The sequence below is a fragment of the Calidris pugnax genome, unplaced genomic scaffold (genome assembly GCF_001431845.1).
Source record: "Calidris pugnax isolate Ruff unplaced genomic scaffold, ASM143184v1 scaffold21, whole genome shotgun sequence".
NCBI lineage: Eukaryota > Metazoa > Chordata > Aves > Charadriiformes > Scolopacidae > Calidris > Calidris pugnax.
The window spans coordinates 2,689,732-2,711,834 of NW_015090770.1; the positions used below are offsets into that span (position 1 = coordinate 2,689,732).

The 22,103-nt window shown below is 39.2% G+C and overlaps 1 protein-coding gene across 14 annotated transcripts in view; it reads right to left on the reverse strand.

The window, feature by feature from the left end:
- Positions 1-22,103, reverse strand: part of KALRN (kalirin, RhoGEF kinase) — a 546,132-nt gene that overhangs the window by 290,663 nt on the left and 233,366 nt on the right. For all 14 annotated transcript variants that reach the window (XM_014939313.1, XM_014939255.1, XM_014939245.1 and 11 more), the window contains exons 7-9: positions 15,452-15,643; positions 8,541-8,672; positions 2,366-2,596 (exon numbers count right to left, since the gene is read on the reverse strand). In XM_014939313.1, the coding sequence (XP_014794799.1) occupies positions 2,366-2,596; positions 8,541-8,672; positions 15,452-15,643 (555 nt within the window). The remainder of the gene's footprint in view (positions 1-2,365; positions 2,597-8,540; positions 8,673-15,451; positions 15,644-22,103) is intronic.

Sequence of the window (22,103 nt, forward strand, 5' to 3'; positions counted from 1 at the left end):
AATTTTAAGCCTAATTTTGAGCTGGGTGAAAAGGGAAGAGGAGCACCTTCCTTAGAGAAACTACATTGTATCATCACTTGTCTAGAACACAGTGAAGTCTAATAAACTCAGGGATCTCCTGTCAGGATTTGTTCTCCCACATCTTTTCTTTTTAGACTTGATCCAGGAAGAACTTAGTTAAAGGTTATTAAATTTTGATAAGGCAAGAAATTATGATAGATAAATGTTACTTATGATTAGTGACAATACAGAGGTAGACAGCTTCACCTGCCAACTGATGGGCATTTAACAAAATAAACATAATAGGAATTGCACGACAGATACCTAGGAGGTGATTATTTTCAAAAAAACCCCTATCATCATACTCAGATATCTTCCTCCTCCTCATGGAGTCTACACTTCATATTTCTGTTTAGCTGATAATTTCATTTATGAGTTACAAAGCATTTATCTTGAATAGTACAGATGTTTAGTGAACAGAATGATTCATCTCTTCCTCTCTACTTTCCAAGTCGGACAAAGAGATGCCTCCAGGAAGTGTGCTAGGACAGAAACATGTCTGTCATTAAGTTTTTGCTTCCCAAATAATAACTACCCATTAAGAGAAAAATTTGGAAAGATTGCTGCCAACAGAACTCACACAGAGTGATGTCTAAAGTGACTGTACTCCAGTGACTCTTACTGCTCATTTCTTTTCCTCTCACCAGAAGTCAAGAAGACTTGCTCCTTTTGAAAACCAGTGACACAGCCTCATTGCATTGCAAATGTGGGAAGTAAAATTCTGAATGGGTTTCATGAATGAACCTCATAAACACTTCTACTGATTTCAGAAGATGTAAAAGAGAATGTTTTGGGTTGGAAGGTTTGAACAAAAGTGTAAATCACTCTAGGGGATGAAGAATACCTAAAATAATTTGGATGATTATTGACATTATACACCACAAATGGAAAAAGCATAATAACATCAGAATTTACAACCCTTGATTTTTGAGATTTTAACCTCAAAATTGTATTAAGATAATATGTCAGCCTTCATATAGTTTGCAGAGAGTGTTCTAACTGAATTCCAAGTACATGCTCTATTTAATATATAGTTTATGAATTTCATTACCATGCAGTATGTTTGCTGACACGTCACGAAAATGAAGTTGCTTAAATTAAACATCTGTTGCATATGGCATGAATATTTGTGTGGTTTCATAGGAAAAACTGAGCAGGTAGAAGTTCTGGCAAACTTTTCAAAACTGCCAAAGATACGGTCATACATATTTGCAAAGGGTACCTACAGCTGCAGTTCCGTCTGTGCTGGGGTACTTCAAGTATGGCACTAAAAGGACCACAAATTCGCATGTTGAATAAAAGTTGCCTCTCTCCTGTCCTTGTGGGTTTATGTCTATTTTGCATGTGACAGCTCTGTCGCTCTGTCTCCACCTCATTTTTCATTTGGAGGAAGGCAATGACATAAAGAACCCCAGGGACATTAGAATGCTCCATAAACATGATTAGAGTATTCAGCCTCTTCATTTAAAGCAAGTACCATATTGCTACCAACATCTGCTTCGGGCTGTAATGGGGCACTTAAACAAACCACACCATCCTGAATGAGCAGAGTCCTGTAACATCTGTTGATTGTGCTTGCATATTTGGCAGCTACAAACATGGTATCTCGTACTTATTGTCAGTTACACTGTTGTGCTGGTGTTCAGATGGATTCCTTTGGGAGAAAAAAGTTACTCACCTGGAGCCTGAGTTCTCAGAGATGAGCCTGTACTGTATAAACTGTATTTCTGTGAGTTATTCACCTGGAGCCTGAGTTCTCAGAGGCGAGCCTGTACTGTATAAACTGTATTTCTGTGAGGTGGGCTCTGCACATTGGGGTGTGCAGTTCATTTGAGACAACAAACTCCTAGCACAGGTATGTGGATGACATAAATAGCAATAATGCAAAGATCATCCAAACACCACCACTGAAAGGTCGGTATCTGTATGTTTTTCCACACAGGAAGGTGAAATACATTACAGTTCAATTGCTTTTTACACTTGAAATTCTTTTTTTCTGTTAAACATAATTTTCTCAAGAACAGTAGAGTACCTACAGCTAATTGCTCACTTGTGAAAAATTAACCACTGACAACATTGTGACATTCTTGTGGGGAATGGACTGACCAATAATCAATGTACTAATTGATGTTTTCCAACATGAAACTGAGAGATACTGAAAGGCACATTAGGACTTCAGCACATTTCTAGCATAGATCTGCATGTGAAGTCTTGGTTATGGCAATATCCTCTAGATGAGTCACCAAACAACCTTTATGGCTGCAAAGAAAAGACTATTCTTGATCTCCCTTAGTAATGATGTTACCTGTTGAACATCCTGCTGGAAAACACAGAGCTGCAGCCTTTGATGTAGCCGGACCTTTCTGTGTTGCCAGATGCTCTCCAGACGCCGCTGGTGATGCAGGACTTCATGTACCACATCCAACACCTGGTGAACAGCCTTGGAATAGTTTGCAGTAGCGGTGAGGGATTCAGAATTCCCAGGGCTCAAGGGACGCTGTAGGACATCCAGCAAGGCTTTTCCATCCTGGCTCACCTGAGTGAAGAAACAGGTCTACTTCACTGCACTGATACTTAAACATCCAATAGCTGACAGAGAAAAATCTAGCTGATTCTTTTTCCCCTGTGTGCTTTCCTTATTTTAGTCAGAAAGGAAGAAAGACCTCATAACATCTCTTTTTGACTTGTACTTACACATTCAGCACTTGCCTTCGTTTCCTAGTGGGCCTGCTGTGTCACTCAGCAGGAGCACAGATACTGCACTGCTGGGACTGCATACATAAAAGCAGAGATCCCAAGACTATATTACGTTCTGACACTCGGGCACTGAAAAGCCTTGACATATACTAGTTGATGACAGGTGACATTTGCTATAGCGGGCCTATTTTTGTGAAGAGGTGGCATTTTAAGAAAACCACAGATGGCAGAGTCATTCATATTCTGTAGGATAAGGGAGAGTCCTTTCTTCGTAGGATTACTAAGTATGTATATACGTTGAGAAGTGTGACATTCCAATTCTGTATTTCATTCAGTGGCAGTGAAAAATAAATTAGTATATGATAATGATTCTCTTCTTCCCCAGGGATAGCTCAGAGGGACCTATAGTCCCCATTTTCAATGGGCTACAAAGTTTGTTGGCAAATCCAAAGCCCTTTGCACATGTGTAACCTTTTTTGAGCATATTAAAACACATTTGCAGATGCAAAGGCATTTGGGCATTAAAAAACCCCAGAATGCCAGATTTTTTAACGCCAGATTTTTTTCCTGGACCATTTTCACATTGCAGGGGCAAAATGAAAAATGGAACTGTAAAAACCAAAGTGCTATTAACAAATGTCTGCATGCACTGGTTCTCTAAAAATGGGTTTTTGAAATATTTGTCAGATTCAGATTACAAAGTTAAAATATTCTGTTAAACAGAAATGGTAAATGAGGACACTATTGGAATCCCCCTCCTGTTTCCAGCCCACTTTTCTCTTTTCCTTCTGAAACAAACTACATTAGAAATGACAAGATTTCCTCACAAGTCATTTTATTTCTATCCAATCACAATCACCAACCTTGCTAGAGAATGGCTTAATGAATGTTTTTCATCCGGTTTAAACTTTGAATATTATCAGTCAAAGTTAAAACACATCTCAAGGATGTCATTTATTTCTGTATTATAAGTTGCTTTTACAAATAGAGCAAATATCCATTAATACCCAAACCTGTGTCTTTTGGCAAGCCATGCCACATCCCAGACTGTTGTAGCAGTGTGTGTCTTGTGCATTTTCCTAGAAATCAAGAGAGCCTTTGAGATTTATACTGGCAAAAGTGGGAGTCAAATCTCATCATACTATGTGACTATTAGGTGGGCTTAGGCAGATCCTTGGAGATTTTTTAAATATTCAGGGCAATTTGGAATTAAATCAGGAAATAACTGGAGAGTCCATAGGGAGTGGCTTTCTATACTCAAAGTCAGTGGCTGCTGAAGACCAGCTGGAACAATTTGTACATGCTGGAGCCTGCTGGGGTCACGGAGGGAATGATTGTACTCGCCAGCAGCAGTGGATAGTGGTGATATGGGGGAGATTTTAGGAGGAAACACAGAGGCACAGGTGTTACCTTGGCAACATGATGGAGGTGGCAATAGCTGCTAGGTAGGAAGAAGCGGCTTCTAGACAGGGAAGGAGACATGCATACTATATCCTATTTTATCTGTGGGAAGATAATCAGCAACAATTTAATTACTGGGAACAGGAAGTCAAGGCTATGCACACACGTGGGAGCACTGTAGTAGACCAGAAACTCACCCTTTGCACTGGCTAAATTCAATGTGAATTCACTATGTTCCTATTACTGGCCTTTGGGCTTGCAGTTGGTCTGAATCTGTCCCTGAGTGCTGTTACAATGCTTTTAGTGTAGTCCCTGCTGATTTACACTGATAGGAATCACAGCAGAATCAGGACCAACAATAAAGGTTCAAAAGTTTACCAGTGAGAGATATATGATTGCACAGGCAATATGAGATATGCTTTACTCAGGACAACTTTCCTGGAAACTTTGTGCCATAACATAGACCTACTCATACCTACATCACCTCCCAAATCCAGGACCTGCATGTCAGTTTTTTGTCTCCCAGAGGTATAATCTTGCAGTTCTTCCATTTTGAGGGATCAGATCCATGGGTGAAATATTCTGTGTACTGATCATGACTGATCAAAACACCACACTAAATTCAGTCATCTTACAAAAAAGCGCTCTTCCAGATCACTTGGGTGAATATGGCCAACAGGGCCAATTGGGTAACCAATGGTACCTGGTATTCACAAGGGTTAGAGATATGTATTCCAGGATTTCATATCTTCTGCAGTTCTGAAGTTCTTTGGCTTAGGTGTTTCTTTTCTGAAGGCATTTCTGTTGCTAATATTATTGCATTCCCAATCAATGGGCATAAAAGGTTTGTGCTCTCAGAGTTCACCTTTGATTTCAGAAAGGAACAGCTTCACAAATGGAGAAGCTACCTACTGTGCTCTTTCAGTCATTTCCACTTTCTCCTTATAACTGCAAAAAAAATAATCACCAAATCTCTTTTCATGTGAATCCTTTGAATTTTTCAAGGGCTGTGCAAGAAGACAAGCATCAACAACCCAGTTTAGTTGCACCACTTCACTTATGTCTCACTTACAATGTATTTTTAAGAAGTATTGCAAAAGTCTTAAACTGAATAGACCTGCACCCAGCATGACTTGCAGTCCCTGTAAAATGTAATTGCTAGTGCAGAATTTGTCAAAGTAAATTTTACCATATCTCACTTATTTTGAAAAGAACAGAATTGCTGCTGGACTCTCTGGGAAGATTTAACTCACCACCTGACACAACACACAGTTACACTCCTGCCACATGGTGATATTCCTGCATTTTGGCTTCATGGTAGGAGAAGGGCTGGGATGGGCAGTTTGCAAATGCCTCTGTAAGAAGTTATGTGACCTTGGCTGAACCAAAAAACATTGTTGCTCTAGTGGAATAATCTTCACAATTGCTGTACGCATAGCTAGGGAATAAGTTAAAATCTGTAGATATCCTATACAGTGGGTCAGAAAGACCTCCAAAGCCTTGCAAGTGACTAGACTAATGGTGCCATCTGTGAAACAGCTACAATTTGCACTAGGAAAAAAAATAGATTGGTCTTTAGAGCAAATACACCATGCCTCTGGGAACAGACAGTAAAGTGCAGTTAATCAAGTCACACTGAACAAGATGCTCTTACAATCAACCAGGCTCAAATTTGACTGGAGAAAACCTCTCTCTCTTCCTCTCCTTGTCTTTACTAAATCAGTGCAGTCCTCAGTACGGGTGTCCCAAGTTTGTCTCCTGCTGTTCATCCACTAGAAACACTGGTGGAGCAACATAAACACACCCTGGATGGAAACATCTAGAGGAACTCTTTTTTGCAAGAGGGGAATCTGCCAAAGGCAGATTCTCATACATCTCATGCGTATCTCCTCCCTCCAGCACTGTTCTACCCAAAGTAAAAGCAAAAGCACCCCTTGATTCTCAGAAGGCGGCCTGTTCTGGCAGCAGCTCAGCTTAGCACAGGAGAGGATTGCTTAGCCATGGGTTGCATATCAGGCCCATGATCTCTGCCTCCGTTATTTCTGAGCTTCACTCAAGTGCAATAAAGGAAAGAAGGCCAATAATTATGCCTACAACCAGAGCAAGATGGAAAACAAGAGTCTCCCTAAGATTCTTTGGTTCCTGCAGTGAATCTATACTGCTTTGTTATACTCTGTAACAGGACAGAATAGGCCCATATATCCTATTAAATGTTAATTAATAGCCTATTAAATATCAATATTAAATGGTTATCCCAAGGAACATTCATTCTATTCCAAATCTTTTACAATTATAGAAATAGAAACACATTGTCAGTGACTCTGAAAAAAAAAGCTACAATTTTCATCCCACCATAGAGAGCTCTGAGGGAAGAAACATTATTTTCTATGGGCAAATGGCATTATCTAGATGGGAGAAATAGGCATGTGGTGAGAAGGCAGGACTCCTAATTCAGCCTTTTCAGCTCACCACGTAGCTGTAGGAAAAGGGTGAACATTTCTGAAATAACAGACCGAAAGCTTTCTGTTATGCTTTTCTATGGAAAATTCTACATAGAGTTTAAAAATGTACTTATCAGTGAAATAATATAAAAATGTTTTAAACAGCTATGTCTGCAACAAGTTATAACTTTCTGAGGAAGCATCAAGAAAAGCAATATACATGTTAAAGGTTGCTTTTGGTAATGAGTTTTAAATGAACTTTCATTTCACAAAAACTAAGATTGGGGCTCATAAACAAAATGCCGGTTTCAAATATTATTGTTTTTTATTTAATCCCAATTTGACTTAATTTTTAGAAATAATTTTTAAATGCAATAAAGAATCTTTAGTTTCAGCTGACTAGGCACTTGTTACAACTAGAGATCACCAGAACTGTTCTGTGTTTGCTCACACAACCCGCTGTTCTTGAGAAGCCTAAGCACCGGATAAAGGATTGCCCTTTGTAACTGCAACCCAGATTTCCTCATTCTAATTGACTAACTCCCAAATTCTTTCAGGTCTTCAGAAAACGGGAGATTTCTGTCTAACATTCCTTTCATTCATCCTCAAGGTATCTACACAACTTTGCTGTGTACACATGAGTGCCTACCACCATTCTAGATTAGCAAATCCTTTCCTCCTCTATTTTATACTATAGATTCTTCCCAGAATGTGATGACCAGAGCAAAGGCTGAGCATGGAGGAGAGTTGCTATGTTCTATTCTGGAGTCTTCACTTGATAACTTGTTAAATATAGCAAGCACTACCATGGTCCTCCAGTTCAGCCTGGAAAACTCTGCAAGGAGCAAAAAGCCTTGGTACCCAGGAACACAAGTCAAGCAGAGCACAGTACAGGAAAATGAAAAATACAACTAAACCCAGGCATTCAGGTGATCTGTGAATTACTTTGCAACAAGCTCGAGTCCTAGAGACATGAATAACAGAATGCAACATACAATGTACATGGCTTCCCACCCCAAGGGTAATCTGCAGGTCAGCCTGTGCCTGGGGTGAACATCCAGACTAGCCTCATTCCTAACAGGACCCCTCCCAGATGCCAGGGAGGTCCTGCAGCCCTCTTGCAAAATATAGTGGACTGAATACAGACCCTCAGTCAGACCCTCATCACAGTCAGATGAAGTGAATGTTGGCTGTTTGTCGGTAGCTGAGGGGAAAAGCAAGTGAAGAATTTTAAGGTTTTTTTGACAAAATGCCAGAAAATGTGTTTTAGTCTTAGCATCTTTGGCACCCTCTTTTAAAGGAAAACAACACATACTCTATTTAGGTCTGAGATATTTGACAACAGTATATAAAAATACATGTGATGTGACACTTAGGGACACATTTAGTGGCGAACTTGGCAGTGCTAGGTTAATGGCTGGACTCAATGATCTCAAGGATCTTTTCCAACCTAAATGATTCTAGATTCTGGGATTCTATCTAAAGCACAGTCTCTTGCAGAATTCATTGTAATAAGGAACCTGAGACCTCTGTGACTTGAAGAATATTGAAAGAAAAAGCCTTTCACATCCTCTGTTCCCGTTAGCATACCTGTGCTTGAGTCAGGACTCTAATCATGGAAGGAAACCAACAGGAGTAAAACTGCTCAGAGCTGAGAGGAATTCCCTGTTCAGCAAAGGCAGTGAAGTAGCTCTTTGCAGCTCCAAAGCTAGGTCTAGATTTCATTTCTGTATGGGGTTTGTCCCCCAGATTGTTCTGTTGTGTCCTTACAAACAAATTGCTAGGAGTCACTTCCTAAACTCTGGGATGAGATCTGACTTCTTTGAAAAATGTGCAGAAAAGGAGAGCAGAACCTATCTCATTTAGGAAAGCTAAGCTCCAAAAGGCAGTAAAATATCTGTTATCACTTAACAGATGCATTCTTCACTGGGAAGCACATACCTCTGTGTAGGCCTGTGTTACTTGTTCGTACAGGGTCTGATGATGATGGATGGCCAGTTCCAGGTCTTGCATTTCTGAGGGGAGGCCTCCTTCACTGCACATTTTGCACCAGGCATCCACACCTGAAAGGAACTGAAGCAATTCCAGGAACAATGAGCAACAGTAACACAGAACAACCTCTCATCAACATTAGAAAACTTTGTTTGTAGAGCACCACAGATGACTGCAGTGTAGACTGAGGAAAATGTAAGAGTTATAAAGGAGTTCTTTTGTGCTTTCTGGAACCGCATATTACTGTCACCTCCTCAGTACTTGAAGAACACCTAGATTGAAAGGAATGCTTTTAGTTTCTTCTGGATTAAAAACAAATGGTCCTTTAACCATGTTCAGAAAACACCCATTCTAAGAGTATTTCCATACCATGGAGGGAGGCTTCAACATTGCATTCCCAAAAGGGAGGCTGTGGCATGTTTAGAAAAAACCACCAGTGTGAAGCACAAAAGGACACAGTTACAGCTCCAGCTGTATTTGGCATTGTCTCAGCTGTCAGTTTTCCCTCAGTTGCTTACCTGTCCTTAACACCACTAATTTGGGCAATGGAAAACTCCCATTAAAATCAAAGCTGATATTCATTTCAGTGAAAGGCAGACAGCCTGTATTCAAGCAGTTCCCAACCCAAGGGCAGCTCAGTGGGATTGCTAATAGGGTACCAAGGCTTTAAACCCCTGGGTCACACATTTGATTCTGGCCCAGGTCCGCAGTGATCAGATACCATTACCATCTGACGGCTGCTAAGCAGCCAATGCAAAATGAGCTGCTGGTCTCAGTCCAGTTCCTGGTGGGCAGACATCCACAAAAAGGGAGAAAAAAAAAAAAAAAAATCATTGCCATTGCAATTGATACGGTTTAGCACCTTGGTTGGAAGCCTTAATAGACAGCCAGAGACTGAATGGCTTTGGGGAGCAGAGGGATGGAAAAAAATATTTTTCCACTCTTAAAGGCCTCCAGAGTAGTGCTGATGCACTTTGGCAGAATAAATTAGGGAAGCTCTCCTGGGTGCTGCCTGTTCTGTAAAAGAAAAGAGGAATTTAGTCTCTAAGGTTCCCATCCTGTTTTTCTTTTAAGGAGGGCTTACTTCAATGACACAGCTCACATGTTCAAATTTTGTCCATAGTAACTGCCTAATGCCACCTCAATCCTTCTCATTAATATTTTGTCTTCCTCCGTCTTTCTATTAAATCAGCCTGCCATACTTTGGAGCTATTTATAAGAAAAGAACAGCTAATTATACAACAGATGCAGTGCCCTGTAGGGTGAATGTATAATGCCACAAAACCACCCGCAGGATCACAGCTTTATCCAATCCTGAAATGTTCACCTGTGGCTTGTTAGTAAAGCAGTCATTTACAGCATGAAGGGCTGTGAGATGCAAAGTAAAGAATTTCAATTCAACCCTGGCATCAGCATCCTTTTTTATTAGCAGTGTAAAGCTATTCACCACGGTGCTGTGTAATCAAGGCTATAAAGTGTTTGCATTGTAAACACTTCTTTTCAGTGCACAAGGATTCAGTGACAAAGATGAATTCCTACATGTTCATTTCTACAAAGTACAAATCTACCAGTGAAAACTGTGCTTTCTAGAAGACTGGAGGCAAGGATTGCAGGTTCTCTTCAGTTGGTTTGACTCTGGATCTGTTGAATCTCTGCAGATGAAATCCCCAAACACTTGCATAAAGCTGAAGTCATCATATTTTGTGCCAAGGCAGTAGAATTCACATCATTTCCTATGCTGTTTTGACAGCATGGAGTTGAGATCAATCCCTTTTGGGGCTGTTACACGAATCCCTTGATCAAAACAGCGAACAAAAGACCTTTACACCTTATAGACCAGTGTTCGTGCTGCTTGAATCACACTGTTACAGCTCTTATCAAAACTGTTGAATTCCATCAATTTTAGTACAAGCTTTTATAGTGTTGTTACTCATACACTGCCATAACCCCAGACTGTGATTTGCACAGCAGACGGAAGCAGTCTCAAGAAGATCCTATGAACATAACTACAGTTCTACCTTGTTGTCTCACATTTATCTTTCTTTCATATATCTATTGTGCGTCAACAATATCACATTGACAATTATATCAGTAATTTCACTACTGCCACTAGCAGGAGCAGCTGACATCACCTATTTTAAAAAGTTTGAAGAAATGCAGCGTGTCAGTGTTTTACTATGATACCCTGAAACAGTGCATGGTGGTCTGTGCTCTGTGTGTAGCTTCACGGAAGGAGAACAAATGGGTTTTTTAAAGGATTTTTTGCAAAGTGTTAGTTCATACCACAGGACTATTGATTTGGGTGTTTTGAAAAAAGCAGGTACGTTAATTTTTATTGTATGTCACACTGTGGCAAACTCAAAAAACTTTATTAAATGTAACCCTTCATGCTAGCAACATGTTTATATCACAAAAATCACCATTTGTCTGAGTTGAAAAGAGATGCATTTAGAATTGTAAATTGCTAACTGTTAGGTTGGAACAGAAGCTGTTACTGCCCACCGGATACTCAATACCATTTAAATTAATTGTTTATATTTCCAGTTAGCCTATAGACTAGAACAGCTCCTACTTGGAACATAAAAACTGCTTAAATATGATTTGAAATGACAGAATCCAATAATTATCTATGTTTTTCAGGACTTCTGGAAAGATTAAGAAAAATCTCTCCTAAAAAAAAAAAGAAGAAAAAAGTCCCTAAGGTACCTTTGTCCTTTCGATCCAATCCAAAGGTAATGATCTACACTTACTCTTCACTCACAACCTATTCACCTAGGTTGCAACTTCCATATTATGTCAGGAAATAATATATTCTCAGACCACTCCTTACTACCTTTCCTCAGGGACTGCTCTGCTGTATCACATGGTTGCTCCAAAATACAGATCAGACATTTCATAGTCCATATTTCTCCACATTTTTTGCACAGTCCTTGCTTATGGCTTGCTAGGCCTCTGTGTGGAAGCTGCAGGGTAACCAGGCTGGTTCCCCTAGGCCGCAGAGAAATTAAAACCAAACTCTAGTGTACTTTCATGCTCCAGAATGGCTATCGAGAAAGATGGGAAGGAGGCCATGAAATCATTTTCCTCGGCGACCTATAATATCTCTTGATGCCCTGAATTTTTTGTATGAGGCTAATTGTATATTTCCTGTTGACATTTCTAGAATTTCCCTATCTAATGCTAAAGTTATCTTGGTCTTATCCCTGCATCTTATAGATATCAACTGGCTTTTCCTTTCCTCCCTTTCCTCAAATTCTTCCTCCCTTTTATCTTTTCCTCGCATTTTCATTTCCTTTCCTCAAATAGGGAAGTTCAGGATGTGCTGGACAGATCTAGGCAGAGAGGAGAACAGTAGTCTTCCTGGTTGGGGAGTAAGGGAATATGAAACAAATGGCCAGGGGTCAGTCTTCAGAGAATCAGTGTAAATGTCCAGTGTGTGAACTTAACACCTACTACCTTAAATAGTAATTCTGCTCATCCACTTCTGAGGGTAGACTCTGTCCAGCATTAATTGCTTGAAGACATTTATTCATTTGTTCTGACAGGCTCTGTAGAGTGAGCATCTGATAAGTACTTTAGCACACTTTCAGAGATTATATCCACGAAAGGGAAGATACCTGGTACGTCTGCTTCCCGCATCTGGCAGTTAGTGGGCCATAATCTCATCTGGTGTAAATCAATTCTCTTGAAATCACAGTGAGATAATGCATGTTCTCCTACGTTCTCCTGTAACTTTGAATAATCTCAGACATACTTAAAGATACAAAAGCAGTTTCTCTTCTGTGCTAGAATATCTCCATGCTAGCGTAAGAAAGGAAATCAAAAAAAAAAGGAAAAAGAAGAAAAAAACCCAGCCAGCAAATGAGATTTGCAGCAGGTGGAATTAAGGGACATTTGGGAAATACCTCCACTGAATATCCTGAGTTGCACCTTGACCTGGACATAGTGGTTTTTTGGAGTTTAGTTTACTAGCTTTTGATCAAACACATGTGCTGAAGGAAGCCTGGCTGGAGGCTAAATTGGCAAGATTTTTCTCTTCTTTCTTTTCTTTCCTTTTTCATTTTCTTTTAATTGCTCTTTTCTTGACAAATGTTTAGTATGTAGAAATTGTGTTTAAAAAAATTAAGACACACGCGTGCACACAAACTCACACACCAATAAAAAGAAGAAACAGAAAGAAACAAAGGGGAAAAAAAGAAAAAAAAAAGCTTTGATCCAGGAACTCATTCAGCCAAGTTCCATTCAACATGCCACATGTATCTGCTATAAGAGCCAGGAAAGCGCTATGATTCTCAGGCACGTGAAGACAGATGTGAGGTTCAATTCCCAGCAGGGTTGACTCAGCCTTTCATCCTTCCAAGCCAGACAAATTGTATTCTGTGCAGTTTTCTGTGTGGGGTCTTTAGGAAGAGACCTTGAAAAACAAGTTGCTTCCTGCTCAGCTTGCATATTAGAGAGATCGTAGAGCTTTTCATAAATCTCTGTCCCAAGCCAACAACTTCCTTGTGGGCTGAGGTGTGCCAAAGGCTGAAAGATTACGGTCCTAATAGACTTGCTTCCTGTTGGCATCACAGAGAACTTCAATCAATAGGAAGGAATGAACAAAGAGACTGTAGCAGCTTATCACACTGGAGAAGGAAAGACAATCTGCATATCAGACCAGTATGAGGGAAGCAGGGGTACACTGTGGGAGAAACGGTTGGATCTGCAGCAAGACTACCTTTACTGACAGAACAAAGGGAGTAAAAAAAGATTTGATCTGGGACAGAGGAAATAGTGGGTTTATCTACATCTTTGCTTCAGAGATTTAAGCCTTATTTATTGTAAAATAACAAAGCCTTGATTTGAGTAAAAAAAAAAACCCGGGGTGATGCCAAATAATAAAGAGTCACATTTGGAAGGAATGTTTGATAGACAACAGACTGTTATAGACCAAATCCCAAACACCTCATTTTTTATATTATACAGAGGTCAAATGACTAAATTATTAGCATTCAAGTCATTGGTTTATCCTACCAGAGTTATTAAAGCAAGGCCAAAATTTTAGTCCTGGCTAATGGACACACTGACTCCCACATTTTTTTTCTGCAGCAGTCTGAGTTCACAGGCTTCACATCAGCACTTATTTTCCACCAAGTTGTCTCTTTTTGCAAGTGAAGAGCAACTGCTATTCACAATTAGCAAATTCTCTTGTCTGCTTAGTAATGAGAGACTAGCTTCTGTCAGGCAGCACAAACTTCAGTTCCTTAAGAAGAGCTGCCAAGGCAGGACTGGATTTTTCAGACCCATCCATACAATTGTAAAGGAAAAAGACCCAGAGCTGAAAGTGACATTAGTGTAACTTTTTCTCAAGTTAAGGCTGAGGCAAAAATACCCACTTTGACAGTGTTCAAAAGGTAGGAAGACACACACACAAAAAAATCACCTCCAGCTTGACAGACAGTTCAATACAGCTTTCTGTTTTACTGCCTTTCATGCTATACAATGCCTCAGCAACACCTCATAAATTGCAAACAAGACTGACACTTCAGAAAAATAGGGAATTGCTGGTGTAAAAAAAAAAAAGAAAAAGAAAAGGAAAAAACCTGCAAACTCAAAACAAACAAGAAAGAATTAATTCCTTAATAAACCTTGAACATTCTCTTTGTGACTATAGACTGGATATATTTTTTTTATTTATTTCTTTTTATGAATACATGATGACTGACATTTATCGTCATGAAGACTACACCTAAACACTGCAATGCCCATTGAGAGATGAAAGTACTTGTACTGGGCATTTTAGTGTAGCAGCCCCATCAGAGCCACTGAGTGAGCTTACGTGAGTAAGTGCCCAGTAGGGTGAGTAATTGCTCTATGCTATGGCCTGTTGTCAATGGGAAACACAAAATGAAGAAAAATCCATTATAGTTCCACAGTCAGAAACAAACAATAAAGAAAATCTTTACTCTTTGAGCTAAAATTTTCCATATATACATGGCTTATGAGGCACAATTTCTGGCTTATCAGTTCTAATTTCTTCTTTGGACACTTAGGTATGGGTCATTTTATAAACACCAAGTGCACCCACTTAATAGCTTTGATATTAACTACTTGGAAAAACAAGCACACAACAATACTAAAGAGAGCCCCAAAGCAGTGTTTGTCACTGGAAAATGAATGTAATCAACATATGATCAAAGTTGAACCATCACTGTTAATTGGACCTGGTTAAAGTGTTAAAAAAGCAGAAGGTTTATTCACTGACGTATTTTAAACCTTTTGTAGCTATGAAATTATGGAACAATTTTGGTAGTTGTTAAAGGCATAAACTAGAGTTCAAAGACATGGAAAATTTTCTTGGATGTTCCTAGCTGTGTCTGAAGTCTCTATTTAGCGAGGTCTAACAAAGTTTGGGGCTATGGAGAATAGGGGGTGGAATGAATTCCATAAATTTCATTAACAATAATGTGATTTGGCTCCTAGAAATTATCTGCTGGTATGGGTCTGTGTCATATGTGTGCACATTCCTGTGCATATAGCACATATACATATGAGTGAAGATCTATATTGTTTTCCTGACCATAATAATCCTGAATCTATCCACAGCAATGATGAAATATTAGGCAATAGAAATAAGGCAGCATGTTACTGCACCAGTGCATTTCACTTCAATCAGATTCTTTCTCATCACTAACACATAAACATATCTACTTACCCGCTCAGGGAACATGTGCAAGTTTTCTTGGGGAAATGTTACTATTTGTTTTTGAGACACTGATCCACTAGGAACAAGACTCTTAACCTCACTGCACACATCACAGCATCATCAATTATCAAACTAGCGGTGGATCATTTTGCCAGTCACAGAAGCAGCTCACCTGTTCAGCTTTCTGGTGAAAGACAGCAGACATGGCTAAGATGGTGCTGCGCTCATCCAGAGCGGCAGCAAAACTCTTCCACTCTTGATCCAGCTGGCTAGATATTTGTTTAATTTGCTGGGAAGCATAATGGCCTGCCTCGGAAAGCCTTGACGCAACAGACATGATCCGATTGATGTTGACATAGGCATTCTGAAAATTAAAAAGCACACATAAATAAAGAGAAGGAAGAACCGTGACCACCCTCTGCCTTCATTACACATTCCAAACACCATCACTTGGAGTAAAGCCGAGCAGTTCAGTGAGAGCAATCAACCACCTGCTTAAATATGCATGAATAGCAGGCATAATACCTTCCACTCTGAAAATACATCCCTCAGGAATTTTTTTGCACATCTATGCCATTATCTAACACTGTTATCTTCCCCCCCCACCTTGAATTTATTTATGTAAAACTAATTTGCCATACTTTAGCTATTTACTCACTTTTTAGGGTCTAGTCATTGCTTCTATTTTATTCTTGATATTTCTGTTGCATTACTTCATATGCCTGGATGCTATATCCACATAGTCATAAATGAAATGTTTGCTTTCTGTCCTTTGAGAACTCTCTGACAATCCCTTATGGACATGCAGTGTCAACAAATGGAAAAGCCTTACAGAATTTAAAAGAGCCTATAAGGATATTCTATAGAAATACGAGAGTTTCTATAGAAATGTCTATTAAATTACATTCTTCAGTTAAAATGTTATCTTTTCTCCAGGTTATTTTAAGCTGTTCTCCAGCAGAGATATCATTTAACTACATTCTGAATTTAGAAGGATTCAAGAAGCCTACTAAAAGGGTAATATTTTCTGTTCTTTCATAAGAATTTTCCATGATGGTTTTTATTCAGCCTTGAAGCAGTGGAAGGATCTCTTTTTCCTCAAGCTGAACTGTAGACAGCAACATAATTGCATTACAATACCCCTGTTCTGCATAGGAACATAAACCTGAAAATAAATAACCATTATGACAATGTCTTACAAAGATGCACCATCAAAAGACAAATGACAGCTGTCTTGCAGATTTCTGGAATGTCATTTTGTGTAAACACTTCTCCTTTCTCTTTCCTCCTCACTAGAAAAAAGGAACATCCCAGAATTTGAGATGTTTTGCTAATGTTGACTCATTGCTTTCTTGTCTCACTAAAGTATTTCAAAAGAGCTTTAGGAATTTCAGGGAGTAGAATCTGTAAGACCCTTATGCACAAGGACAGACACAGCCCTGATGATTTTAACAGTATTACTCATAGGCAAATAATAAATCAGAGGTGGAAGTGTTTGTTGGAGCAGGATCTCATCATAGTGAGTGGGAGTACAATGTGGAAAGATATCTGCCAATCCAAACACGAAACACAACAGAGCCCTGCCAAGGCAGGCACCGGTCCAAACTAAGTTGTGAAGCAGGGCAAAGTATGTCTGCAAAGCGTGGGGGATAACGATGAAGTACACTCATCATACCTGTAGGTGCTAAAGGAAAGAAGGATGGGGCCACAGCCCCTCCAGCCTCTCTGCTCTCCCTGGTAGAACCATGACTGTGACAGCTGTCACATAAATAACACAGATTTAAAGCAATACCCAGCCTCCAGTTTTGCTTTCTTTTTTTCCCCTTATTATATCGCCTTTTCTTAAAAATAGGATTTGTCTAAAAATCATCAAATTAATAAAATTTTTTTTGCTACAAATAGAGAAACCCATCAAAATTGTTTTAAATATACTAAAAAAGATATTATGATTTGGAACTTTGATCACCAGCCATAGTCAAACACTTCTTTGTGTCCCTCTAGGTTAGAAACTGGAATTTAGACTATATATTTAAGTCTTTCTCCCAGAAAATCTTCATGGCTGAGCCGCAGCCAAGATCATTATGCAATACTTCAGGTCAGCTCTTCTGGTGGAAAAGAGCATAGCATCACTACAGTTGCTAGAGCTTTGTGAGTTGCACCAAATGATGATATGGATCTTTGTTGCTGAAGAAGTTTTGATTTCATGTAAAAAATAGTTGCCTTCATCTTGCTTTTATTTATTTATTTCTTTTCCTGCAGAATTATCTCAGCCCTTGCAATGCAAGGAGCATGAAGGAAACCAACTTTGAACTTAATTCCCTATAACTACAGTACATAGATATATTAACTAGTAGAAGGGTAAAGGTAAAATTAGTTGAAATACTGCTGATGATTTTAGAGTCTGCTTTATAAGTAAGGGAGACTTATATATTGTTGTGTCTATTTGTTATATTTTTATACAGAGATGAGGACATTCATGGATGAAATTTCACTTTTCTAGATGAGAACTTTTCATGGAAGAGTACCAACCTGTCCTATAGCCAGCCCACTAACTCCATACATTTTCCAGCACAAAGCAAGGGGCTGTTGGGGAGTCACCTGCTCACACCTCTTAGTGCACCACATGGAAATGGCTCAGGAAACAGACTCCTGAGCTTCTCCTGGTGCTTTCTGAGGAATAAATGGATTCAAGCGCAATATCACATGTGATGTGATCTTCTGTGTAGCTTCAACAGGCATTGCAATGGGGATACCTCCTACTTCTGGATGTGCACACTCTTCACCTCCGCTTTATCTGTCCCACCCCAGTGAAGCACAGACATTGAAATGAGGCTTGAACACATAGGACTTCAAGGTGTCACAGAAAAACAAGACAGAGCAAACACTTGGCTAAAGATCTGGAACTTGGGATAGCACAGCCTACCCAGACATAATACATTTTACAATCTCAGGACCATTACCCAGTGTCAGTATTGCTGGGAAAGATGAGGAAAAATTGGGAAGATGACATCCATATTCTGGATTGAGGTAAAACACATTATGGCTTCAAGGCACTTCAGAATATACTTTCAGGAGAAAACCATGTAATTTACCACAATCCAAGAAATGCAAGACATTTCTTTTCCACCTTAAAGTAGACTGAAATCATAAGCCGTGGTTTTTCATCTTTATCTGCCAGGATATAATATTCTGAGTAAAATCCATGCTGCCCAAAGTCAACTGTTGACATTTCACAAAGTTAAATCTTACTTTGGCTCTGGTTTGTTCACCTCTAAAAACCTCAATTTCTAAAAACCTCCGTATTTCTATCTCACTATTTTATAGATATTTTAATCCTAACAGGAAATAAATTAAATAAAGCAATTAATGTCTGTGACTTCATTTTTCCCTCTAGGCTGGAAAATCCACTACTAGGAAGTTCTTAGAGAGTCTCACTTTAAATACAACCTAAGGCCTCATTTATGTTTTTTTTTTTTTCAAAACAGAGAGATGTCCCCAAAGAGGATTACAAGGGATCACTGATTTGTGGCTATATAGAACTACAATAGGTCAAACAATGAGAAAACAATATAATAATGTCTAAAAGTAAGGGTAAAAGCACTCCAGTTGACATTCTGTTGTAGTGACACTAGGATACACACAAGTTTTGGCTAATATATTTAATCTAGCATTGAAATACCTTTATTCTACGTGGATTTGCAGACTTTCCAAAAAATTCTCCCCATGTTAGAGTTAATTATTCATTGACTTTATTTCAACTTTGAAACTTCAGTCAAAAAAGGGGATGTTTGCCTTCTACAAGCAAAAGAAAAAATTCCCCACATGTACATCCTCATCATGATATACAAGAGTTTCTTTTACAGTTTAGGAAAGCCTTGCAAGTGGCACATACTCTGCCTTGTCCACCAATTCTTGGTCCATTTCGGTCACCTAAACAAGGCCTCGATTCTGGTCATCAGTGCCAATAACGTAGCTCTTCCTCCCAGTGTAAGCAATCACTGCTAGGTCCCTAACACTTGGTAAGGTATCAGCCCTCAGTCTCAGCAATAAGCACTGACAGAAGTGGAGTTTCAATTGGGGAATGATCTCCCACAGGGAAATACACTAATTCAGCCCTGATCATCTAGTAGGCATGCTGGGAGACCTTCCCTCCTAATTAAATCCTCCAACTCTAGCTGTAACAATACTTTCTTCTAATACATGTATTAAAAGAGTACCTTACACTCACAAAAGAAAAATGAACAGTGAGAAGCATTAAATCTGCAAGGAACTTGGCCGTGTTCATCTCATTTCCTAGAGAACTAGCTGAGATATTGTGACGGCAAGCAGCAAAGGTGGGCTGCAAGAAAAAGGTTTTGCAGATTAATTGAAGGTGAAATTTGATTGTTGGAAGAGTTCTTAAAAAAAAAATAACCAGGGTGCACTGTGTTACTGTGAGTTTATAAACCATCTGTGAAATGATCCTAACACATAAATCCAAAGCAGAATGTTTCAGTGACAAAATAAACTCATGAGATATCTTTAAGACCTTTAAGTTTCTATAATAAGGCACATTATATGTAGCCTGTTGCAGAATAATATTGGATGGCATTTTTGCTCAGCCCACGTACAGAAAAATATCGTTCATTTCAGATAAATGTCGGGAATTTTTAACAGACATCATTAGCCTTTACATGATAATTGTAATGTGTTTGAAATACATTGCGACTTCCTTAGGACAACATGCATCTCCATCTAGTGTCAGACAGCAAACTCCCCGACAGCAGGATAGGCAGCAATGCCAGCACTGAACACTGCCATTTTTATGCATGTCCCACAGAAAACGGTAACACATTCTTTAAGGAGGTTAACAGATCCAGGCATAAAAAAAGCCCTGGCAAAGGAAACACCAGTAACTTCAGTTGGAACAAATGGCATGTACACCATGTATCCAAGTGCAGAGCTACAAGCAGTATGCTGTGTGTCATATTGAAACACTGCTTTTTTAACTCTACTGAATTTACTAGATTATTGAGATTACTCACAAAACGTTGGAGCTAAATATTCATCTTCATGAAAAGTATTATCACTTCACCATAAACATTATACAGCTGTGATAAAGACTAACATAATTTATTTTGAACCTGAAATGAAAACACGCACTGCCTTGAATGACAGAAAAAAAAAAAGTATCTATGGTCTTTACTGGAAAGTAAAACCACCACACTACAGTTTATTATCTCAAATGCATGACTTTACACATCCCACATTGTTATTTTAAAAGGAAGAATTATTATTGTATAAAAGAAAGCAACAATTTTTTTTTCCAAGAAGGAGCTTTGGTCACAACATCCCTATAGAAACATATAGAAAGAGCACGTGACAAAAGGCATGACCCAATGAATTTGGAGAGTGTGTTTTCTAGAGATCTCTCTCCTGGGCAGATCTATTAGACAGGGCTTTGGCAGCAATGAGATGGTAAGATGGCACAGCTGCGAGCCACAGTGCAGCCACTGAGAGGTCCCTGCCTCCAGCAGTTCCCCCAAGATCTTTGCAAATGTCTCATTTCCTTGCATTGCTCCTTCCCAAAAGTTCACTTGGGGACAGACAGAAGAAGAATGGAGGAAAAAAAATTTTCTTCCATTAGGTGGCACCCTCCCTGTCACTCGTTAATTTTCTATTAACAGCAATTATCTCTTTCCAAGTTTAGCTCCCAGTTATTTTAAGAAAATATTACCACACAGTACCACAAAAACGATAAAGGGAGCTCCTCCATCTTGACTCTTCTAATGGTGTTTTCTGAAGAATTATGACTGACTTTGCATCCTTCATAAGTCAAATGACTTAATGCACTAACCTCCAGGACACGTTTATTTGTTAGGATTCTGTGAGCAGCAGTGTTGTATGGAGGCCACGCTATCCTGTATTTTGCTGGATGGCATTGTACTGGTAAGCTTAACAATCAGGTGCCTGGAGCCTGCTTTTCAGTGCTCCTTTCAATTATAAACACAATAAATACATTAATAGACATTATAAACATTTCTCATCTTCTACTGTCACGCAATGCCTAGTGAGAGACAGTGCTTTAGTGAAGAATAGGTAGGGAGGTGGAAATAATGGGTGGAATTTAGGTCAGAGAAGTTAATTACCTGATCTGGAATTTGGCCAGAATACCAGGGTTAACACCTGTAATCTTATGATTACAGTCTTAACAACCTCAGGTAGTCAGGACATTTTTTTCACATTTCAGACAACTGCTCTCAAATCCCTTGCCCTTCGGCGGCACAGGAGGGTGTGACTCTCTTGTGACTTACACCACCAACTTAGACATCAACCACCACCTTTGAGGTCTCAGAGCAGGAAGAGGTACACCTGCAGCAGTTGATTTATTCGGGGCAAGCTTTTGTGTAGTCAACAGAGAGCATTCAGGGGGGGCTCATCTCTGCACGGTACAATTGCAGCAGGGGGTACGCAAGCATTTTTCTAACCCAGTGCAACACTCAAAACATCAATACATTCTGTCCTCATTTCTGTGCTGAAAGCAGAGCAGTTTCCAGAATAAATACCTTTTGCCTGGAAAGAATAAAAAGTGAGCAAAGCACTTATAAATGTATAATGATGCTTTTTTTGGTTTGTTTTTCTTGGTTTTTTTTTTTTTTTAAACCTAAGCTAAGTTGAGTTGCATTCAAAAAGACTGACCGATTAACTACTGAAAAAGCCAAAATCCCACTGTGTCCACAACTGACAGCTTGATTAACATCTCTTTTTCAAGGTTTTGAAAAGTACCTTAGCAGGGTGTGGGGGTAGAAGCATAAATTATTAAGGTGCCACCTACAGATCTCATT